General features: G+C 57.7%; 5 protein-coding genes across 5 annotated transcripts; all 5 read left to right on the top strand.

The window, feature by feature from the left end:
* Nucleotides 1–975: 975 nt before the first annotated feature.
* Nucleotides 976–2,481, top strand: ACO1O0_005807 (TauD/TfdA family dioxygenase; the record flags this gene model as incomplete). The annotated part of the gene is made up of 4 exons (XM_083195214.1): nucleotides 976–983; nucleotides 1,057–1,899; nucleotides 1,948–2,256; nucleotides 2,316–2,481. 4 exons carry the CDS (start codon nucleotides 976–978, stop codon nucleotides 2,479–2,481), a joined length of 1,326 nt encoding a protein of 441 aa, XP_083050127.1.
* A 470-nt stretch (nucleotides 2,482–2,951) lies between these two features.
* On the top strand, nucleotides 2,952–3,767 carry ACO1O0_005808 (uncharacterized protein; the record flags this gene model as incomplete). The annotated part of the gene is made up of 1 exon (XM_083195215.1): nucleotides 2,952–3,767. The coding sequence occupies one exon, from the start codon at nucleotides 2,952–2,954 to the stop codon at nucleotides 3,765–3,767; it is 816 nt and encodes a 271-aa protein (XP_083050128.1).
* Nucleotides 3,768–4,248: 481 nt separating this feature from the next.
* On the top strand, nucleotides 4,249–5,975 carry MAN26A (Mannan endo-1,4-beta-mannosidase man26A; the record flags this gene model as incomplete). Its single annotated transcript, XM_083195216.1, has 6 exons — nucleotides 4,249–4,399; nucleotides 4,460–4,718; nucleotides 4,773–4,999; nucleotides 5,064–5,584; nucleotides 5,671–5,862; nucleotides 5,919–5,975. 6 exons carry the CDS (start codon nucleotides 4,249–4,251, stop codon nucleotides 5,973–5,975), a joined length of 1,407 nt encoding a protein of 468 aa, XP_083050129.1.
* Nucleotides 5,976–6,323: 348 nt separating this feature from the next.
* Nucleotides 6,324–7,297, top strand: ACO1O0_005810 (uncharacterized protein; the record flags this gene model as incomplete). The annotated part of the gene is made up of 3 exons (XM_083195217.1): nucleotides 6,324–6,553; nucleotides 6,706–6,919; nucleotides 7,016–7,297. 3 exons carry the CDS (start codon nucleotides 6,324–6,326, stop codon nucleotides 7,295–7,297), a joined length of 726 nt encoding a protein of 241 aa, XP_083050130.1.
* A 2,432-nt stretch (nucleotides 7,298–9,729) lies between these two features.
* Nucleotides 9,730–11,457, top strand: ACO1O0_005811 (uncharacterized protein; the record flags this gene model as incomplete). Its single annotated transcript, XM_083195218.1, has 1 exon — nucleotides 9,730–11,457. One exon carries the CDS (start codon nucleotides 9,730–9,732, stop codon nucleotides 11,455–11,457), a length of 1,728 nt encoding a protein of 575 aa, XP_083050131.1.
* Between the last annotated feature and the right edge of the window lie 4,572 nt (nucleotides 11,458–16,029).

Consider the following 16,029-nt stretch of genomic DNA (forward strand, 5'->3'; position numbering starts at 1 on the left):
GGGGGCGGAGAGAGGATGAGACAGCTGCAGGAGCGGCGACTTTTCTAGGGCCCAGGTCCCCCAGGACGGGTAATCAAGACACGGCTGGAGACATGGACGTCGGTATCGTCAGCGTCTCTTACGGCGAGCTGATTGCTTGTTTCGGAAGAGATTGGCGACGGTTGATGTTTGTCTCACTGCGGCTCTCAGAAATCGTGGGGTGCCCCATGTTATGGGTCATGGCCATCCATCCATCGATGCATGGGACCATGTCGATGGCGCTCCCCCGCAATCCTGACGCCCCTTCACCCCTCATTGTCTGCATCCAGCCTCGGAGCCACGGCAGCAAGGAAGCCAGCGGAGCGGAGAAGGTGGAGAGCCTCGGAATCATGAATGTCGAGGGTACGGGTTTCTGCGCATTTCCTAAACGGACAAAGAGCTCAGACGGCATGCGCTCATGGCCACATGGCGCATGGCGTTGCACTGGCAGTGGTGGAGGGCAATCTTCGCCAAGAACTGCGTTGGTCTAGTCAGAATCTCATCCTCGTGGCTTTTTGTTTCATTTGATTGCCAACCCAGTATTGCATTGAACGACATGTGTCATGTATCATGGCAGACCATGGTATGGCTGGCCAAAGTTCATCTGGTCTTCTTGCTGGCGATAACTCTTATTCTCGGATGAACTCAATATCAGACATCTATGAGATGCTCTCATTGATGACATTGCGGGAAGATACTACCTAACCAAAGCACTTGCGCCCGAGTCTTGACCATCTACCTCGATACATCATAGATGAATTATCACGTCCCCAAACCTCGGAATGAGCCGGAAGGTCTCTTTCTCCTTCACTGAATCCTCATCTTAGAGGTTGTATTTTTGCTTTTAGTCAGTTACTCAAATAGCAATTCGGTCACTAAGCAATCCCATCACAACCTGGTGCGACCGACATCGCAGATGACAACGACACGAAATGCAACATCAAGATGGCGCAATCGATGGGCAGGTCAGTCTCCCCGCATTCAACAGCCAAGATGCCAAAATGTCAAAGGCATCACTACATCTCCCCCAACTTGCAGGAAAGCCATTTTCGGTACCGAGAAGAAGTGTACAATGGCCATCGCTATCGACAGTCATCGCTCCGGCCCACCTGGGCAGCCAGACATCGCCTACACCCCCAACCACGACACGTACCAGGCCCGCACTCGGCGTCGCCTTGAGACCGAGTCGCTCCCCATAAGCGTTCCCGAGGGATTCCCCGAGAAGGTTGTGTCGGATCTGGTGTGGGACGGCAAAACTGTATCGACTCACTATGAGTGGTCTTACGAGCTCAACGACCAAGAGAGAGCCGAGATAGACGAGGCGCTGAGATCCTTCCAGTGTGAGTCCTCTATTTCTGCCAGCCTGTCTCAACGTCCCAGGCTAACCGCAGAAGTCCTGGGAGAGCCTCTTGGCAACATCAGCCAGGAAACTTTCCCCCTGCCATCTCTTCACTCCACTCTCCGAGATATCTCCAAGGAGGTCCACACCGGCCACGGCTTCAAGGTCGTGCGGGGGATCCCCGTCTCTCGATATACGCGAGAGGAGAACGTCATCATCTACGCCGGCATTGCCTCGCACGTCGCCAATATCAGGGGCCGGCAGGACAACACGTTCAACGGCCAGCCGGCCGACGTAGTTCTCGCACATATCAAGGACCTGACCGGTCATGTCGATGCGCACAGCATTGGAGCACCTGCATACACGACGGAGAAGCAGGTCTTTCACACTGACGTGGGAGACATAATTGCCCTCTTTGCGCTGGAATCAGCCGCAGAGGGTGGTGAGAGCTTCCTTGCGAGCAGCTGGACGGTGTACAACGAACTGGCGGCAACCAGACCAGACTTGATCCATACCCTGGCGGGGACCTGGGACTTTGATGAGTGAGTACTGGCCTCTCGAGTATGCTGAACATTGACTAAGAAGCCTAGATTCGGAAAGACAGGTCCTCCTGGGTACACCTCCCGCCCCTTGCTTTACTATCAACCCGCTGTCGGCGACGATCCCGAGCGGTTGATCATCCAGTACGCCCGCCGAGCACTCACGGGCTACTGGGGACTGCCAAGATCGCCGGACATCCCCCCCATCACGGAGGCCCAGGCTGAGGCATTGGATGCACTTCACTTTGCGGCCGAGAAGCATGCCGTCAGCCTCGACTTCCGCCCGGGGGACATTCAGTTTGTCAACAACCTCAGCATCTTTCACGCCCGCGGCTCGTTCCGCAACTCGCCCGAGAAGCAGTAAGTATCTCCATCCATAAATGGTTTTGCTGTGTATAAGCCGCTAAATATTCTATTAGACGTCATCTAGTGCGGCTGTGGCTTCGCGACGAGGAATTTGCGTGGAGGACGCCGTCGAGTCTGCAGAGCCGCTGGGACCGCGTGTACGAGGGAGTGACGCCGGCCAAGCAGGTGTTTCCGCTGGAGCCGACGATTCGGTCGGCGAGCAAGGGGCATGGGAAGTGATATTGTTGGTCATTTTATTTTCTCCGGCCATCGACTATTACCAGTTCGCAGAATGCGGCCTTCTTCGTCTAGCACAAATCCAACATATAAACCAAGTTGGTAGCCGGATATGTCGGCATGCGCCCATCAGTTAGCGTAGATCGAAGAGCGAAAGAAAGAGCAGAAGATTACAAAGAACTTGGAATTCTTATTTGCATTAACAAACATTATCGGACGTAAGTCGTGATAAATCCGTAACGACGGGGCGCCGTAACCTGTGGCCCCCGCGTTCACGATACTTAAATCCGGTCGCTGGCAGTTTGCCACACACTCACCACTTGCAACTCGCAACCAGCAGCGACCGACGACAGCCTCGGTATTTCTAACAAGAACTTGGAGGTCATCTTGCGATATTTTCCGAGTCCCTAGGATTAGAGACCCATAAATCATCTAAGCACGTTACAGCCACACCTCCGCACCACGTTGACATAATGGCCTTGTACAAGAAAGCCCTCATCCTCGGCGCCACCTCTGGCATCGGCGAGGCCTTTGCTGCCAAGCTGGTATCAGAGGGCACCAGCGTCATCGTCGTCGGGCGTCGCCAGGAGAACCTCGACCGCTTCGTCGCCACGCACGGCTCTGAACTGGCCACGGCGGTGCGCTTCGACGTGTCGCAGCTGGCCGACATCCCATCCTTTGCACGCTCCATCATCGCATCGCATCCAGACCTCGACTGTGTCATTGTCAACTCGGGCATCCAGCGCGCATTCGACTTCTCCAAGCCCGACACGGTGGACCTGGACGTCCTGGGCCTGGAGCTGACGACCAACTACACCTCGGCGGTGCATCTCACCACGGCGTTCCTCCCGCACCTCACGGCCCAGGCCAAGGGCCATCTCGTGTTTGTGAGCGCCACGCTGGCCCTCGTGCCCTCCCTCATCCGCACACCCAACTACAGCGCCTCCAAGGCCGCCCTGCACACCTTCATCATCAACCTGCGGCAGCAGCTCAAGGAGGCCGGGCAGCATTCCCCGCGCATCGTCGAGGTGTTCCCCCCCGCGGTGCAGACGGAGCTGCACGACACCAAGCACCAGCCGGACCTGGTCAACGGCGGCGAGATCGGCATGCCGCTGGGCCCGTATATAGAGAGGATGCACGAGGGGCTGGCCCGAGGCGACGAGCAGTTTGCCGTGGGGGCGGGCGAGGCCCTGCTGCGCGAGGGGGGGTGGGAGGCTCAGAGGATGGACATGTTCCAGAAGCAGAGTGCGACCATCAGGGCTGCGTTTGGGAAATATCTGAGGAAGTGAAAGAGGCTGGATTTGTCCAGATCCCAATAAACATCAATAACTTCGAAACACAGAGCCGTGGATCCAAACCAGGGCCTTCCCATCTACTCCAGTAACCCCTCGTTCGAGACCCATCGCCACAGCATGTCGCCATGCCATGTTGAAAGGACGGCCATCCATGTTCCCGTGGATGCGCCTGAGCATAGTATACTAATGGGCTCGCACATACGGGATCATGATGATTCCGCCAATCCCCGCATCTCCGGCATTTGTACCGAAACAATGCCACCGGCACCAGAGGCTCCGCTCCGTCTTGGCCTGCCCCTTCTGTACGCCCCGGACGTTGAGTCGCCGTGTTCGAGTCCTTGGCAGTTGGAGAAGGATTGATGTGGACGAAATCTACTATGAGATGGTTTTAGTATTAAACAGCAATGCGAAACGCATGTCGAGGCTCCCCTCAAAAGGGATTGAGTCAGGGCCCCAATCATTCACTGCTTCGAAAATGTCAAAGGTCTTGCTTGCTCTTCTCAGTCTCGCCGCCTGCGGCGTTGGACTTCCCCTGGTAGAACGCCAGGCCGCGTCGCGAACCTTCGAGGCCGAGGACGCTGAGCTCACAGGTGTCGAAGTGCTGACGGAGCTGGAAGGATATACCGGTGCGTGGTGCTCTATTATGATTCAATCAAGAATGCTGTGACAAGGCTGATGCGGCACAGGCACCGGTTACGTGGGTGGTTTTGACGAGGCGACTGACAAGCTCACCTGGAGCGTTGTGGGCAATTCAACCACCCTGTATGATGTGACTCTTCGCTATGCCGGCCCCAACGGTGAGAAGACGACGACGATTGTGCTCAACGGTGGAGCCAGCAGCGACGTGGTGCTGCCGGCCACGGAGGGATTTGTCGATATCGCTGCTGGCCAACTGCTCCTCGAGCAGGGCACCAACACGATCGACATTGTCAGCAACTGGGGATGGTGAGATCACCGAGACTTTGTCCTCTCTCCGGAAAGATGCTTAGTGTTTACCAGGTACCTCATTGACTCCATCACGCTGAGCGAGTCGGAGCCGAGGCCTCCCCATGAGATCAACGAGGCACCGGTTAACCCCAGTGCCAACGCCGATGCCGTCCAGCTGTACGACTACCTACGATCCATCTACGGCAGCAACATCCTCTCCGGCCAACAAGACCTAAAATGGGCCGACTGGGTGGAGGAGCAGACGGGCAAGGCTCCCGCCCTGGTCTCCGTGGACCTGAGTAGGTCACTCCCATTACTTCCCGGACGAAGATTCCAAGATCCCCTACTTACCAACACCAACAGTGGACTACAGCCCCTCTAGGGTAGAGTTCCAAGGAGATGTCGGCACAGCCATCGAGGAGGCCATCAGCTTCTCCGAGCGTGGAGGCATCATCTCGGTCCTCTGGCACTGGAACGCCCCCACCGGCCTGTACAACACCGACGAGCAGCCCTGGTGGAGCGGCTTCTACACCGAGGCCACCGACTTCAACGTGGCCACCGCCCTCGCCGACACGACCAACGCCAACTACACCCTCATCATCCGCGACATCGACGCCATCGCGGAGGAGCTGCTCCGCCTGCAGGACGCCGGCGTCCCCGTGCTGTTCCGCCCGCTGCACGAGGCCGAGGGCGCGTGGTTCTGGTGGGGGGCCCAGGGCCCTGAGCCGTGCAAGCAGCTGTGGGATCTGCTGTACGACAGGCTGACCAATGTCCACGGCCTCAACAACCTCATCTGGGTGTGGAACTCGATCGCCGAGGACTGGTACCCTGGGGCTGAGACAGTGGACATTGTCAGTGCCGATGTGTACGCCACAGGAAACGGGGTAGGTCTTATTATTATGAACTCCTTTGCGAAACATTGTGAACTTCTCTACGAAACAGAAAGTAAGAACTGACTTGAACATGACAGCCCATGTCGACCCAGTACAACCAGTTGATCGAGCTCGGCGAGGACGCAAAGCTCATCGCGGCGACCGAGGTTGGATCGGCGCCTCTGCCGGACCAGCTCATCGCTTACGAGGCGCACTGGCTGTGGTTCTGCGTCTGGGGCGACACCTTTATCAACAATGAGGAGTACAACTCGGCCGAGGTACTGAACGAGGTGAGTGCTTGCAGAAATGGCATGTATCCTTGGGCTCTGCTGACTGGGACTACTAGATCTACAACCACGATTATGTTCTCACGCTGGACGAGGTCCAGGGTTGGAGGTCTTGATACTAGATGGCGGTTTGACAAGATATAGCAGACAGAATACCGCATATCTAGTGCATTGCTCCGTGAATACCTTGCCATAAATTCATCAACCAGAAATTGATTAAGACGGATTTCACACAGCGATATGAATGCCGACTATGCAACGTGTGACCTGCGCCTCGAAAATGACGAATGTCAGATCAAGGCCAAAAGGTACAGGCCTGGAGACGGACTTAACGACATCTCCGGTCCCCATCCAACGTGGCCTCGCTTATTTCTTTGTCAGTGCATCACGACATCCCAAGTTGTTGATGTTTTTGTTTTCTCTCTGGCCCGTGTGGCGATGTGCTCAATTTCCAGCCGTCCAACATGACAATCAAACTCGTCGTCACAGGCGGGACTGGCCTGGTGGCCACCGAGCTCATCCGGCAGGGTCTGCAGCTTCCCCAGATCACAACTCTGGTTGTCCTATCACGCAAGCCGGTGGCGGTGCCTGCTGGAACCGAGGCGAACAAGCTGAAGCAGGTCCTCATTGGCGACTACGGCGAGTACCCCGACCACGCGCGACGGGAGCTGGCGGGTGCGGACGCCTGCATCTGGTGCGTATAGTATTTCCTTTTGCCGGCCTCGCGTGTTCTTGTTCTTGTCGTTGGCCAGTGCCCACCTGTGATATTGCATTCGGCGATAATAGTTGGCAACCTGGCAGGCCTTTGTTCGACCTTCAGCCCCCCGGCCGCTGACCTACCGTTAGGACCGTCGCTATCACGCCAACCAAGTCCAAGGCCCATGACTTTGCTGAGGTGCGACGCGTCTGCCATACAAGCACGCTCGCCGGGTTCCAGGCCATGGTCGACTCACAGCCGAACACCCCGTTCCGCTTCCTGTACATAAGCGGTTCGGCGGCCGAGCGCGACCAGACGAAACAGCCGCGGCCGGCGTCCATGGCGCCATACATGCTGATGCGGGTACGTACACGGTAGTATAGGGCCTGGACCTCTCTGAAGCCCGCGTATATGAAGCAAATGTTCCAGAATACGCATCGCTGACTGGGCAATGTTCAGGGTGAGACAGAGACCGCGGTGCTGGAGATGGCCCGGCGATACTTGTATGCCGGCGTTGCGGCGGCCGTGGTAAAACCCGGGCTCATCACCAGCCACGTCAGCATCGGGCGGTCCGTCTGGGGAACGGCCCTGCGCTTCACCAACCTCGCTACCAATGTGACGGTCCAGGAGGTGGCGGCCGCCATGCTGCGGCAGGTCGTGGACGGGTTCGAACAGGAGACGCTGGAGAACGACGACCTGAGGCGCATTGGGAGAGCGGCGCTGGAGGACAGGTGCTCGTAATCACGATTGCTGGTGCTAGCTCCGCCCCGAGCTCATTGTTTTGTGTGGATTGTGTCCAACGCTTGCTTGTCTTGCATGTTCCTATAGTCGAGTATTAGCGCAGGGGCGAGTGGCTGCGATGGCGATCACGGCCATCAATTCCCACTTTGAATGGGCCATCATGGCACCCAGTCACCAACCCAACGGTCGGATCGTCTAGTCGCAAGATGGGGGGGCCATTGGCTGCTGAGCAAGGTAGTGTTGCAATCTCGATCGAATTAATCTTGTTTTTGCGCAATTCAAGATTTTCCATTACTCAACCCCAAAGCCACGTCATACATAATAGGTCTCTGGCATACATAATAGACAATAGTGATGGTTCACAATGAATGTCCGTGCATCGGCATATTCATGTACGCTCGGACGGCACAGATGCGAGCGGGGAGATTGTTCGCCCCCAGTGACACCAATGGGGCCCGTTACTCTGGTCTCTGATCGGTGGTCCCCTATTCCAGGTCAAACATTTCCCAGACTTGGTCTGGACCCTTCGAGTGACAACGGAGAACGACCGTCGTGTAAATGTCTTTGCTGCAGCCCCCAATGCCCAGAGGGTGAGACACGCTGCTCTTCGACATCGGGCATGGAGATCGCGACATAAAACCCAAAGTGGGCATTATAATCATAATAATTCACACAAGAGGAAGTCGAGAGAGAGAGAAGAAAGAAAGAAAGAAAAAAGCACGTGATGGGTACATGTATGTATTCGTACTCGTACGGGCACCACCACCAACGGGCCGCGGAGGAGAGTCCGAAATTGGGACGCAGGCTCATGCACCTCGCAGTACCATCGCACACGTAGGGCAGCCAGTCAGTGGGCAGCGACGAGGACGCAGGCGACCTGTAATACTACGAGTACCGTCGACCAGCCTACCTGGGCCACCACTCTCCAGTGCGTCGGTGGCTGCAGGGGCCCTTCAGGAACAGGCCGCGCAGCCGGGACAGACGCCTCCATCAGGCATTCAGAACATCGCCAAGAGCGGGCGATGGGAGTCCCGAGGCTTCAAAACAAGAATCGTGCCCAGTCTCCTCGGATATGGGATGAGACACACTCGGAGGAAGCTGATCTGACTCACGATGGAACATCTGAAAGACTCGAGGTTCTCCTATCCAGCTGCACAGTTCGGATACTCGTATGAGATATGCGGCCCTCTGAACCTCTCTCAACGGCTTGGCGCATCCGCCAGGTACGGGTACTATCATGTACAGCCCCAGAGGGGCGGGCATATCTGAGATTCAGAGTCTTAAGTTGTCAACGGGCCAGAAGCTCCCATCGTGCAAAGAAAAACGTGCCCAGTTGGCGGATTGCCTCCCGGATGAGACATCTGAGGTCCGTGAGCTGGGCGGTGTCTCACTTCTTATTTTCGCTGAGAAAGCAATTATCTCTTGCTGCCGGCAATTCCCCCACCCCCTATTTGCCACGCATTCTCGCGCTGGCTGGATGGCCGGCGGCTTCTGATTGAGAGGCGGACGGCGTTGAAATAGGCGGTGTTGGTTGATGGGAATCAAGCAATTGAGATTATGATCATCGCGGTCCCCCGCAAACACCTGTTGACAGCCATCTGCCGCGTCCACAGGGCCAGGCGCACGAGCCAAAAAAGGTCCCAGAGACTCCCAACGGGGCCAAACAGGCTGGGGGGTCTCGGGGATGGACCGGGGGCTGACGGAGGCGGCCGACTGGGGGCAAGGCCGAGACCCCTGGACACGCATGGCTGAGCAGCGGCCTGTCAGCAAGCTAGTCTCTGATCTATTTGATGTGGCGCCTGATAGGTGCCGACGACTATCTCTCACGGCACGACTCCATCGCGAACTTCTTGGCCTGCGTCTGAGCCCTAGTCCACGCAAGGGGGATACGAGTACCACCTACTAGGAGGGAAATGGGGTGCCAATCTCCATCTGTGCAGAGAGCACTGCCCCAGCGAACCAGCAACGAGCCGGCCACATGTCGGGACGCGGGCAAGGGTCGTGATATTGCCGGCGAGCTGTTGGCTGTTGTGGTGCTGAATTGCTCCGCCAAGGTCCATTATGCCGGCTCCCGCCTGACAGACTGACCACATGTCGCATGCTGCTAGGTAGCAGTAGCCAGGGACCAGGAACCATCAGTCCATCGCTGATCGTCCTGCTATGTGCTATCCCCTGGGTACCTGACCGGGATCGAGCAGCTCGCCCGGAGCCATAAAGGCACGACAACCTCATCCTCTCCCACCTCGTTTGTCCCTCGACACTCAGCAACAACGTTCAGCAGTCACTCTCGTTTCTCGCGTCTTGCCGCATTGTCGCTCTTTGCAGACCCCTCCCCACCGGAGATCTTTGTCTCCATCCAGTCTTTATTGCCCCTAATAATAATTCGCTGAACCCGTTCAGTCATAATGCGTTTCTCCCGATTCGTGCCAGCCATGGCTGGCCTGATCGGCGCCGCCCAGGCCAGTCTCCTCAACAGCGACCTGACCCCCGCCACCTTCGACCTCAACAGCAACTGGGACAACGAGGTTCTCTTCAAGGGTGTTGCCGGCCCTGCCAGCGGGAACAACGCTGCCATCGAGCTTGACCTGAGCCTGCGCGAGGCCCAGGTTGAGGGTGACATCAGCATTGCTGCTCTCGACGACTTCCTCGTCTCGCCCTCGCTGCGCCTCGACCTCGCCGGCGTCAAGGCCTACTTTGAGATCGACCTCTCTGCTTCGGCTGCTGTCTTCCACACCGTCCAGCTCGTTGCCTCGCCTGCCCTCGAGGTCGACGCTGGCCTCCTCGAGCTGACCCTGGGTGCTGCTTTCGCCCTCGATCTCGTCGTCGCTGTCGACGCCGCCATCGACATCACTGCTGGCTTCTACGTCGCCTTCGAGGAGGGTGACTTCATCGACATCTCCATCCTCACCAAGGACATCACTGACTCGTCCCTCAACGGCCTCGTCACCAAGGCTCTCCCCGTCAGCGTCGGTGTCGATGTTGACCTGTCCGCCGAGATCGAGGTCCAGCTCGGCCTCCGTCTCCGCTCCCACGTCGCCGTCGAGGCTGGTGTTGAGCTGCTCGACCTCGATGTCATCGAGGCCGGCGTCGAGGTTGCTCTCTGGGTCGATCTCCTGACCCACACCATCATCCTCGTCCAGACCGATGACTGCATCCTGTCCATCAAGAGCGAGTTCTTCCTCCGCCTAGGTCTTGCCGTCGAGCTCAACGTTGAGATCCTCGACATCCTCGACATCAGCCTGGCTCCCTCGGTCACCATCATCCTGGCCCACGCCATCGGTCTCGAGATCTGCCTGCCCGACCGTGGTGAGCCCCCCGTCACTCCCACTGGCCCCCCCACCGGCATCCCCAGCGGTCCCCCCACCGATATCCCCAGCGGCACTCCCACCGATGTCCCCAGCGGCACTCCCACCGACATCCCCAGCGGCACTCCCACTGGCACTCCCAGCGGTGTTCCCACCTCCGATGCCAGCTCTCCCGTCACCCCCACCGGTGCTCCCACCTCTGGTGTCGTGATTCCCACTGGTGCTCCCAACGGTACCACCTCGGACGGCGGCCTGATCACCAGCACCATCACCCACACCCAGTCGTACACCATCACCAGCTGCCACGTCTCGGTGCCCAACTGCCCGGCCTCGCAGACCCAGGTCATTGTCACCTCGACCATTGTCTCGTCCGTCACTGTCTGCCCCGCTGACCAGACGGCCGTCCCCACCACGACGCCCACCAAGAAGCCCGTCCACACCCTCACCGAGACCCTGACCACCGTCGTGCCCTGCAAGCCCACGACCAGCACCTACACTCCTCCCCCCGGCCCCCCCGCCACCCCGGTGCCCACCATCACCATGTCCGACACCGTCACCGTCCCCGAGGAGTCCGCCACCCCGGCCCCCTCCGGCGGCGTTCCCACTGGCGGCGTCCCCACCGGCGGTGTCCCCGGCTTCGTCCCTACCAAGCCCGTGGTCCCCAACCCGACCTTCGCCCCCTCCCCCAACAACACCTGGACCAGCCTCAGCGCCACCGCTCCTCCCCCCGCCAGCTGGACTCCTCCTCCCTCCAGCACCCCCAGCCAGCCCACCCCGCCTCCCACTGGCGGCGTTGGCTCGCTCAAGGTCGGCTTCGCCATGGCCGTCCCGGCTGTCCTTGCCCTGATGCTGTAAGGGGATAAGAGTGTCTTGTTCGGTTGACTGCGAGTGAAAAGAAAAAGAGAGAGACGTGTCCGTGTGTTCAAGCCCACGGTTCTGAATTGGAGTGATTGATGGAGTATGTCTTCCGGTAGCGTAGTATAAGGTTACGTCGAGCGTCTATACGACATACAAAAATTCCCTACATGTATAATACTTAATGACAACTACTTTGGTATGATTCGGCTGCATATCCTCCGTGAGTACGTGTGACAACATACTTGATACTGCTGGACTTGACTCTTCTCGATTCCAAATTGCGAGTCTCCAACTGCTGTCATCTGTGGGAGTTGGCCTACTTGGACTTGGGGATCTTGTCTCAGCCCTGCCGAGCGTCCGATGTCACTGCACTGCGCCACACTGTGGTTGATCCATGTCCCTGCTTCACAAACAAAGAGCACAAGTAAAATTTACGGGCTGTCTTAGGTCGAGTCTGGGCCCATCATGGTCCCGTTCGTCGAGACTCGGAGATGCGTTGCACCCTCCCGCCCGGCACGTTTTCCCTTTTCCGTGTCTCAGACAACCACCAGCATTTGGGCCACGTCTATTACGGGTGGAAGGTCCCTTCCAGAAACGATAGGTTTGATATGATAAGTTGTCTAAAGGAGACCGAGATCTTTATCTTTCCCAGCTTGAAAGATACTCATCGTTCTGGGAAACTTTGGCACCCTCACAAGCTGTCCGTCCAACATCTTCCAGCTGTCTCCAATAACGTAAGCTGGCCGCTACGGTGGTATCACAGCGTCACCGGGCCAGGAAAGCAACCCAGCCGCTTGGTTCCGGCTGCAGCCAACATAGCTTTCTTTGTTGGTTCTAAACCATTGTGTCTCGGAGGTAAGCACGGCTGCCAGGAGTGGTTCTGACGTGTTCAGCTCACGAGTGCGATATAATACGAGTAATATTTTGTATCCCGCACCTACGAGTAGCAGTGCCTGTAAGTCATGATTTGGCAGTGACGTGAAACAATATCAGCTCTCACGTCCAACAAGTACCAACACAGACACTCTGCTGCATGGGGAGTCCATGCTTCTTCGCTAGGCCCAGTTTATCCGCAGGGTCCCTTATATCTACGGGGATTTGTCGCTATCTTGCCTCAGCTGGATAGGTACGAACAGCATCGCTTCGTACATGTGCTCCCTGTACTGCATTAGGCAAGGTCGACCTTTGTGGTGGTACGGATGCTACCCTATATCTGTCAGTTTTTACGGGGGTTGGCTTTACCCCGCGATTCATATTACCCCATGGAGGGTTCGAACCTTTGTTGCAGATTCCAGTGAGCGAGTTCCATGTGTCGCCGAATCGGTTTTTGTTTGGATGAGGTCATGGGGGCTGCATTGAGAGGCATCGTTCACTGGAATGGGACATCGATGGGTTGTGGTTGTGGAAGGAACTCGATGACAGCTATTGCAACCTCGACCGCGAGGTCTATACTACCACCATGCAGATGATTAATCACACGGGATTTGCGAACAGAGGGACCAAAGAATCCGGCATGGCATCTGATGCCGATTGCACGGGTCTCACTCTGTTGACAAGCCTGTGGTACAGAGTGCGTCGTTACGTAGAAATACGGTGTATACGCACGAGCACTTGGCTCTCGCATTTTGGAGTCGAGATAAGAGCCACACAAGCCACAGCAGCGGCTGACGGCGCGAAGGATGAGTGAGATCTAACGTTGTGGGGTCAATTGGCCTAAAAACGGAACGACCAGCCAATAACCGGCTGGAATTACAAGTCGTACTGCTGGGCAATTCCGCCTTGGGCGTGTGGCACCGGGGAAGCCTGGCGCCCGAGACATTTGTGTATCATCAGCTTCTGGAGCATCAGATCTATCGCCCTCCAGCTGAGGATAAGATGGCGAGACAGAGGGCGCCGAGAGCCGACGCTTGATATCAATTGAGCATCGTGAGATTGCGCCTGCTGGGGCCTCAGCGTCCAGCATCCCTGCTGCCTAGTCTCGCCCAGGCTTCTAGCCCAGCCACCCGGTCGGCACTGCACCGCATCAACTTGGCAGAACGGGCGGGCGGCCGTCATTGACCTTGGCGGCCTCCGTACGAAACGGACACTAGTTCGTACGACTATTGCACCAGCCATGGTACCCTGACCACGTGCATGCTGACATTGCGAGATGCCAACGGGCTGGACGCAACGGATCCGTTTCTCCCCCCCAGGCCCTTCCTGCGATCGCCGAGGATGCCCGGGGGCTTACATGAGGGATTTTGGCTAGGCGTCTCGAGGAGTCGAGTCTGGACAGACTTGGAAACTCGAAATGCGGGGACGGAGGGTGGCGCCAAGGGCAAGAGTGGGCTGGCTGGCGCGTCCATATCTGCATAACCTTGACTTGTCTAACCTTGAAATCAACCTTACATACACATCATGTACGAAGGGTTGTTGGAGACTTGGTGGCAAAAGTGCAAATGCGGCCATCCTTTTAGAATCCAGGGGCCATGCATGCCCTCCGTCTTGGTATGACACGCCGTCCCGTCATTTCAGCCGCAATATTCGTACAATGATGGGTTTTGCATGTCAAGCGGTTGACCCCAAGGTTGGAACTTGGCCTGGATGGTTGACCCGGATGGCAGGCAGTATGTAATACACAGTAGCAGATGCAGACGGGCATCTCCGTCCCAGCCAATAGCGGCGCGGGGCATATCAGTTGGCGTCCCAATCGAGCCTGAATCAAACACAGGCGGCGAGCGAGGTTGGCCAAGTTGGACTCCTTGTCTAGCGACCGAGGCGTTCGTTGGTTGGTGCATTGCAGCCTGGGACGCCGGGTGCGGCCAGGCTACATTCCGAACGGCTGGGCACCCGCTTCGACAGGCTTGACAAGCTTGACAAGTGTGAATGTGTAGGGCGTTCAGAGTTTGTCGCTTATCTTGTCAACAACCCCACTGCCCCTTCTCCGCCTCCATCAGGCCATGACGGGCGAGGCCACGAGTCGGAGATACGGAGACGAGTCGGAGCCAGACCTCGGTTGTTGATGAGGGCTGAGGCTGAGAGGGAGGACAAAAAAAATAGGAGGATAGAAGTCGTGGACTCGGTTGAGGGGAGCTAGCATGACAATGGGCGTGCCTTAGTCGTGTCGAGCAGCAGCATGTCGGACGAGTCGCACGATGATTGCTTCCCGCAGGCTTCCAGAAGGAAATGTGGAGTACCATGTAGGCGAGGCCCCGTTGCTGCTCCACCAAGCTTAGTGCTAGACTGCTAGTGCTGGAGTACTGGCGCGCCCTGGCACCGCTGGCGTCGCGCAGCTTGCCCAGTGACAGAGTGCTGTGGCGAAACCGCGTGCCTCCGCCCCAGAAATCAAGGCGTTTCCATTAGGTACTGCCAAGCGCAACTGCCTGCAACTGCCAGCCCCATATTGGCGCGAAATGGGGACTGGAGAGGGGTAGAAGTAATATTGGGCAGGGACTTTGGGGGAGGGCGCCGCGGCGGGTGTTGTGGTGACGCCGTCTGACCGTGTGGGAGCGCGGTCGTGGCTGCAAGCGGGATGCTGGTGCACTGGTCACTGACCACTGACTTGGGGTCTGGGTGGTCGCGACCCGGGGCTTTTTGCGCTGCCAGCCAGTGCAGCCAGTGCAGCCAGTGCAACAGTGGCAGGTGCGTCGACGGCTGGCGCCACAAACGCCAAGCGAGATCCATCCGGAGAAATCCTGCCATCCGGCAGCCGCACCGTAGCGGCCTTGGAGGGCTTGGGAGGGCTTGGGAGGGCTTGGGAGGGCTTGGGATGGCTTGGAGGGGCGGGAACGGCCAAGACCCAAGACCCAAGGCTCACGCGTTCACGCTTCACGCTTCGCGCTTCGCTAGAGTATCGGTGTAAAGAATGTCGGGGAGACGATACTACTGCGACAACGCCAACGCCCGTCGCATCCCGTCGCAGCCCGCGCAAACCCGCACAAGGTTCACCCTGGGCCCTCTCGGTTCATACGGAGTATTGGGCTATTGGCGAGCATGTTGGAGCACTTTGGAAACAACCTTATACGTAACTTATGGGGCCATGACCGGCAGCGCTGGGGACATAAACTGGGCGACACTGGGGCGATACTCGTATGGGTGGTGCTGGGTGGGCAGAGAGGCAGACGAGGCAGTCTGGCCCCACTCAAGCCACACTGCTCCAGTCGTCCCAATCGTCCCAATCGTCCCAGTCGTCCCAGTTGACCTTCCTCCTTCCAAATCCACGCCGTCTCCGTATCTGCCGATCGTCCTACCTCGACTGAGAGTCCTCTCCTCCTCTCCTCTCCCCGTGCCCGGCCCAGGTTAGCCTTGGACGGAACCCTGCAACTTTTTTTTCTTCTCGACCGTCAGTCCTCGAGTCGTGCCCGCAATGGGGCCCCTAACCCCAACTACTATCCCAATCATCCCAATCATCCCATCTTCCCCCCTCCCCAGCTGTTGGCCCCCTCCCCCCTGCCCCGTGCCCCGTGCGCCGGTGCGACGACACCACCATCAGACTCGTGGACGCTCGCGTGTGGCCATGTGGAGGTCCTTATCGGCCATTCGTTGTTGGGGATGCTTAGCACCGTTTGGGAAGGAATAAGTGCGAGGTAG

This window comes from Amphichorda felina (assembly GCF_050947745.1).
Source record: "Amphichorda felina strain 45539 chromosome Unknown scaffold_5, whole genome shotgun sequence".
NCBI lineage: Eukaryota > Fungi > Ascomycota > Sordariomycetes > Hypocreales > Bionectriaceae > Amphichorda > Amphichorda felina.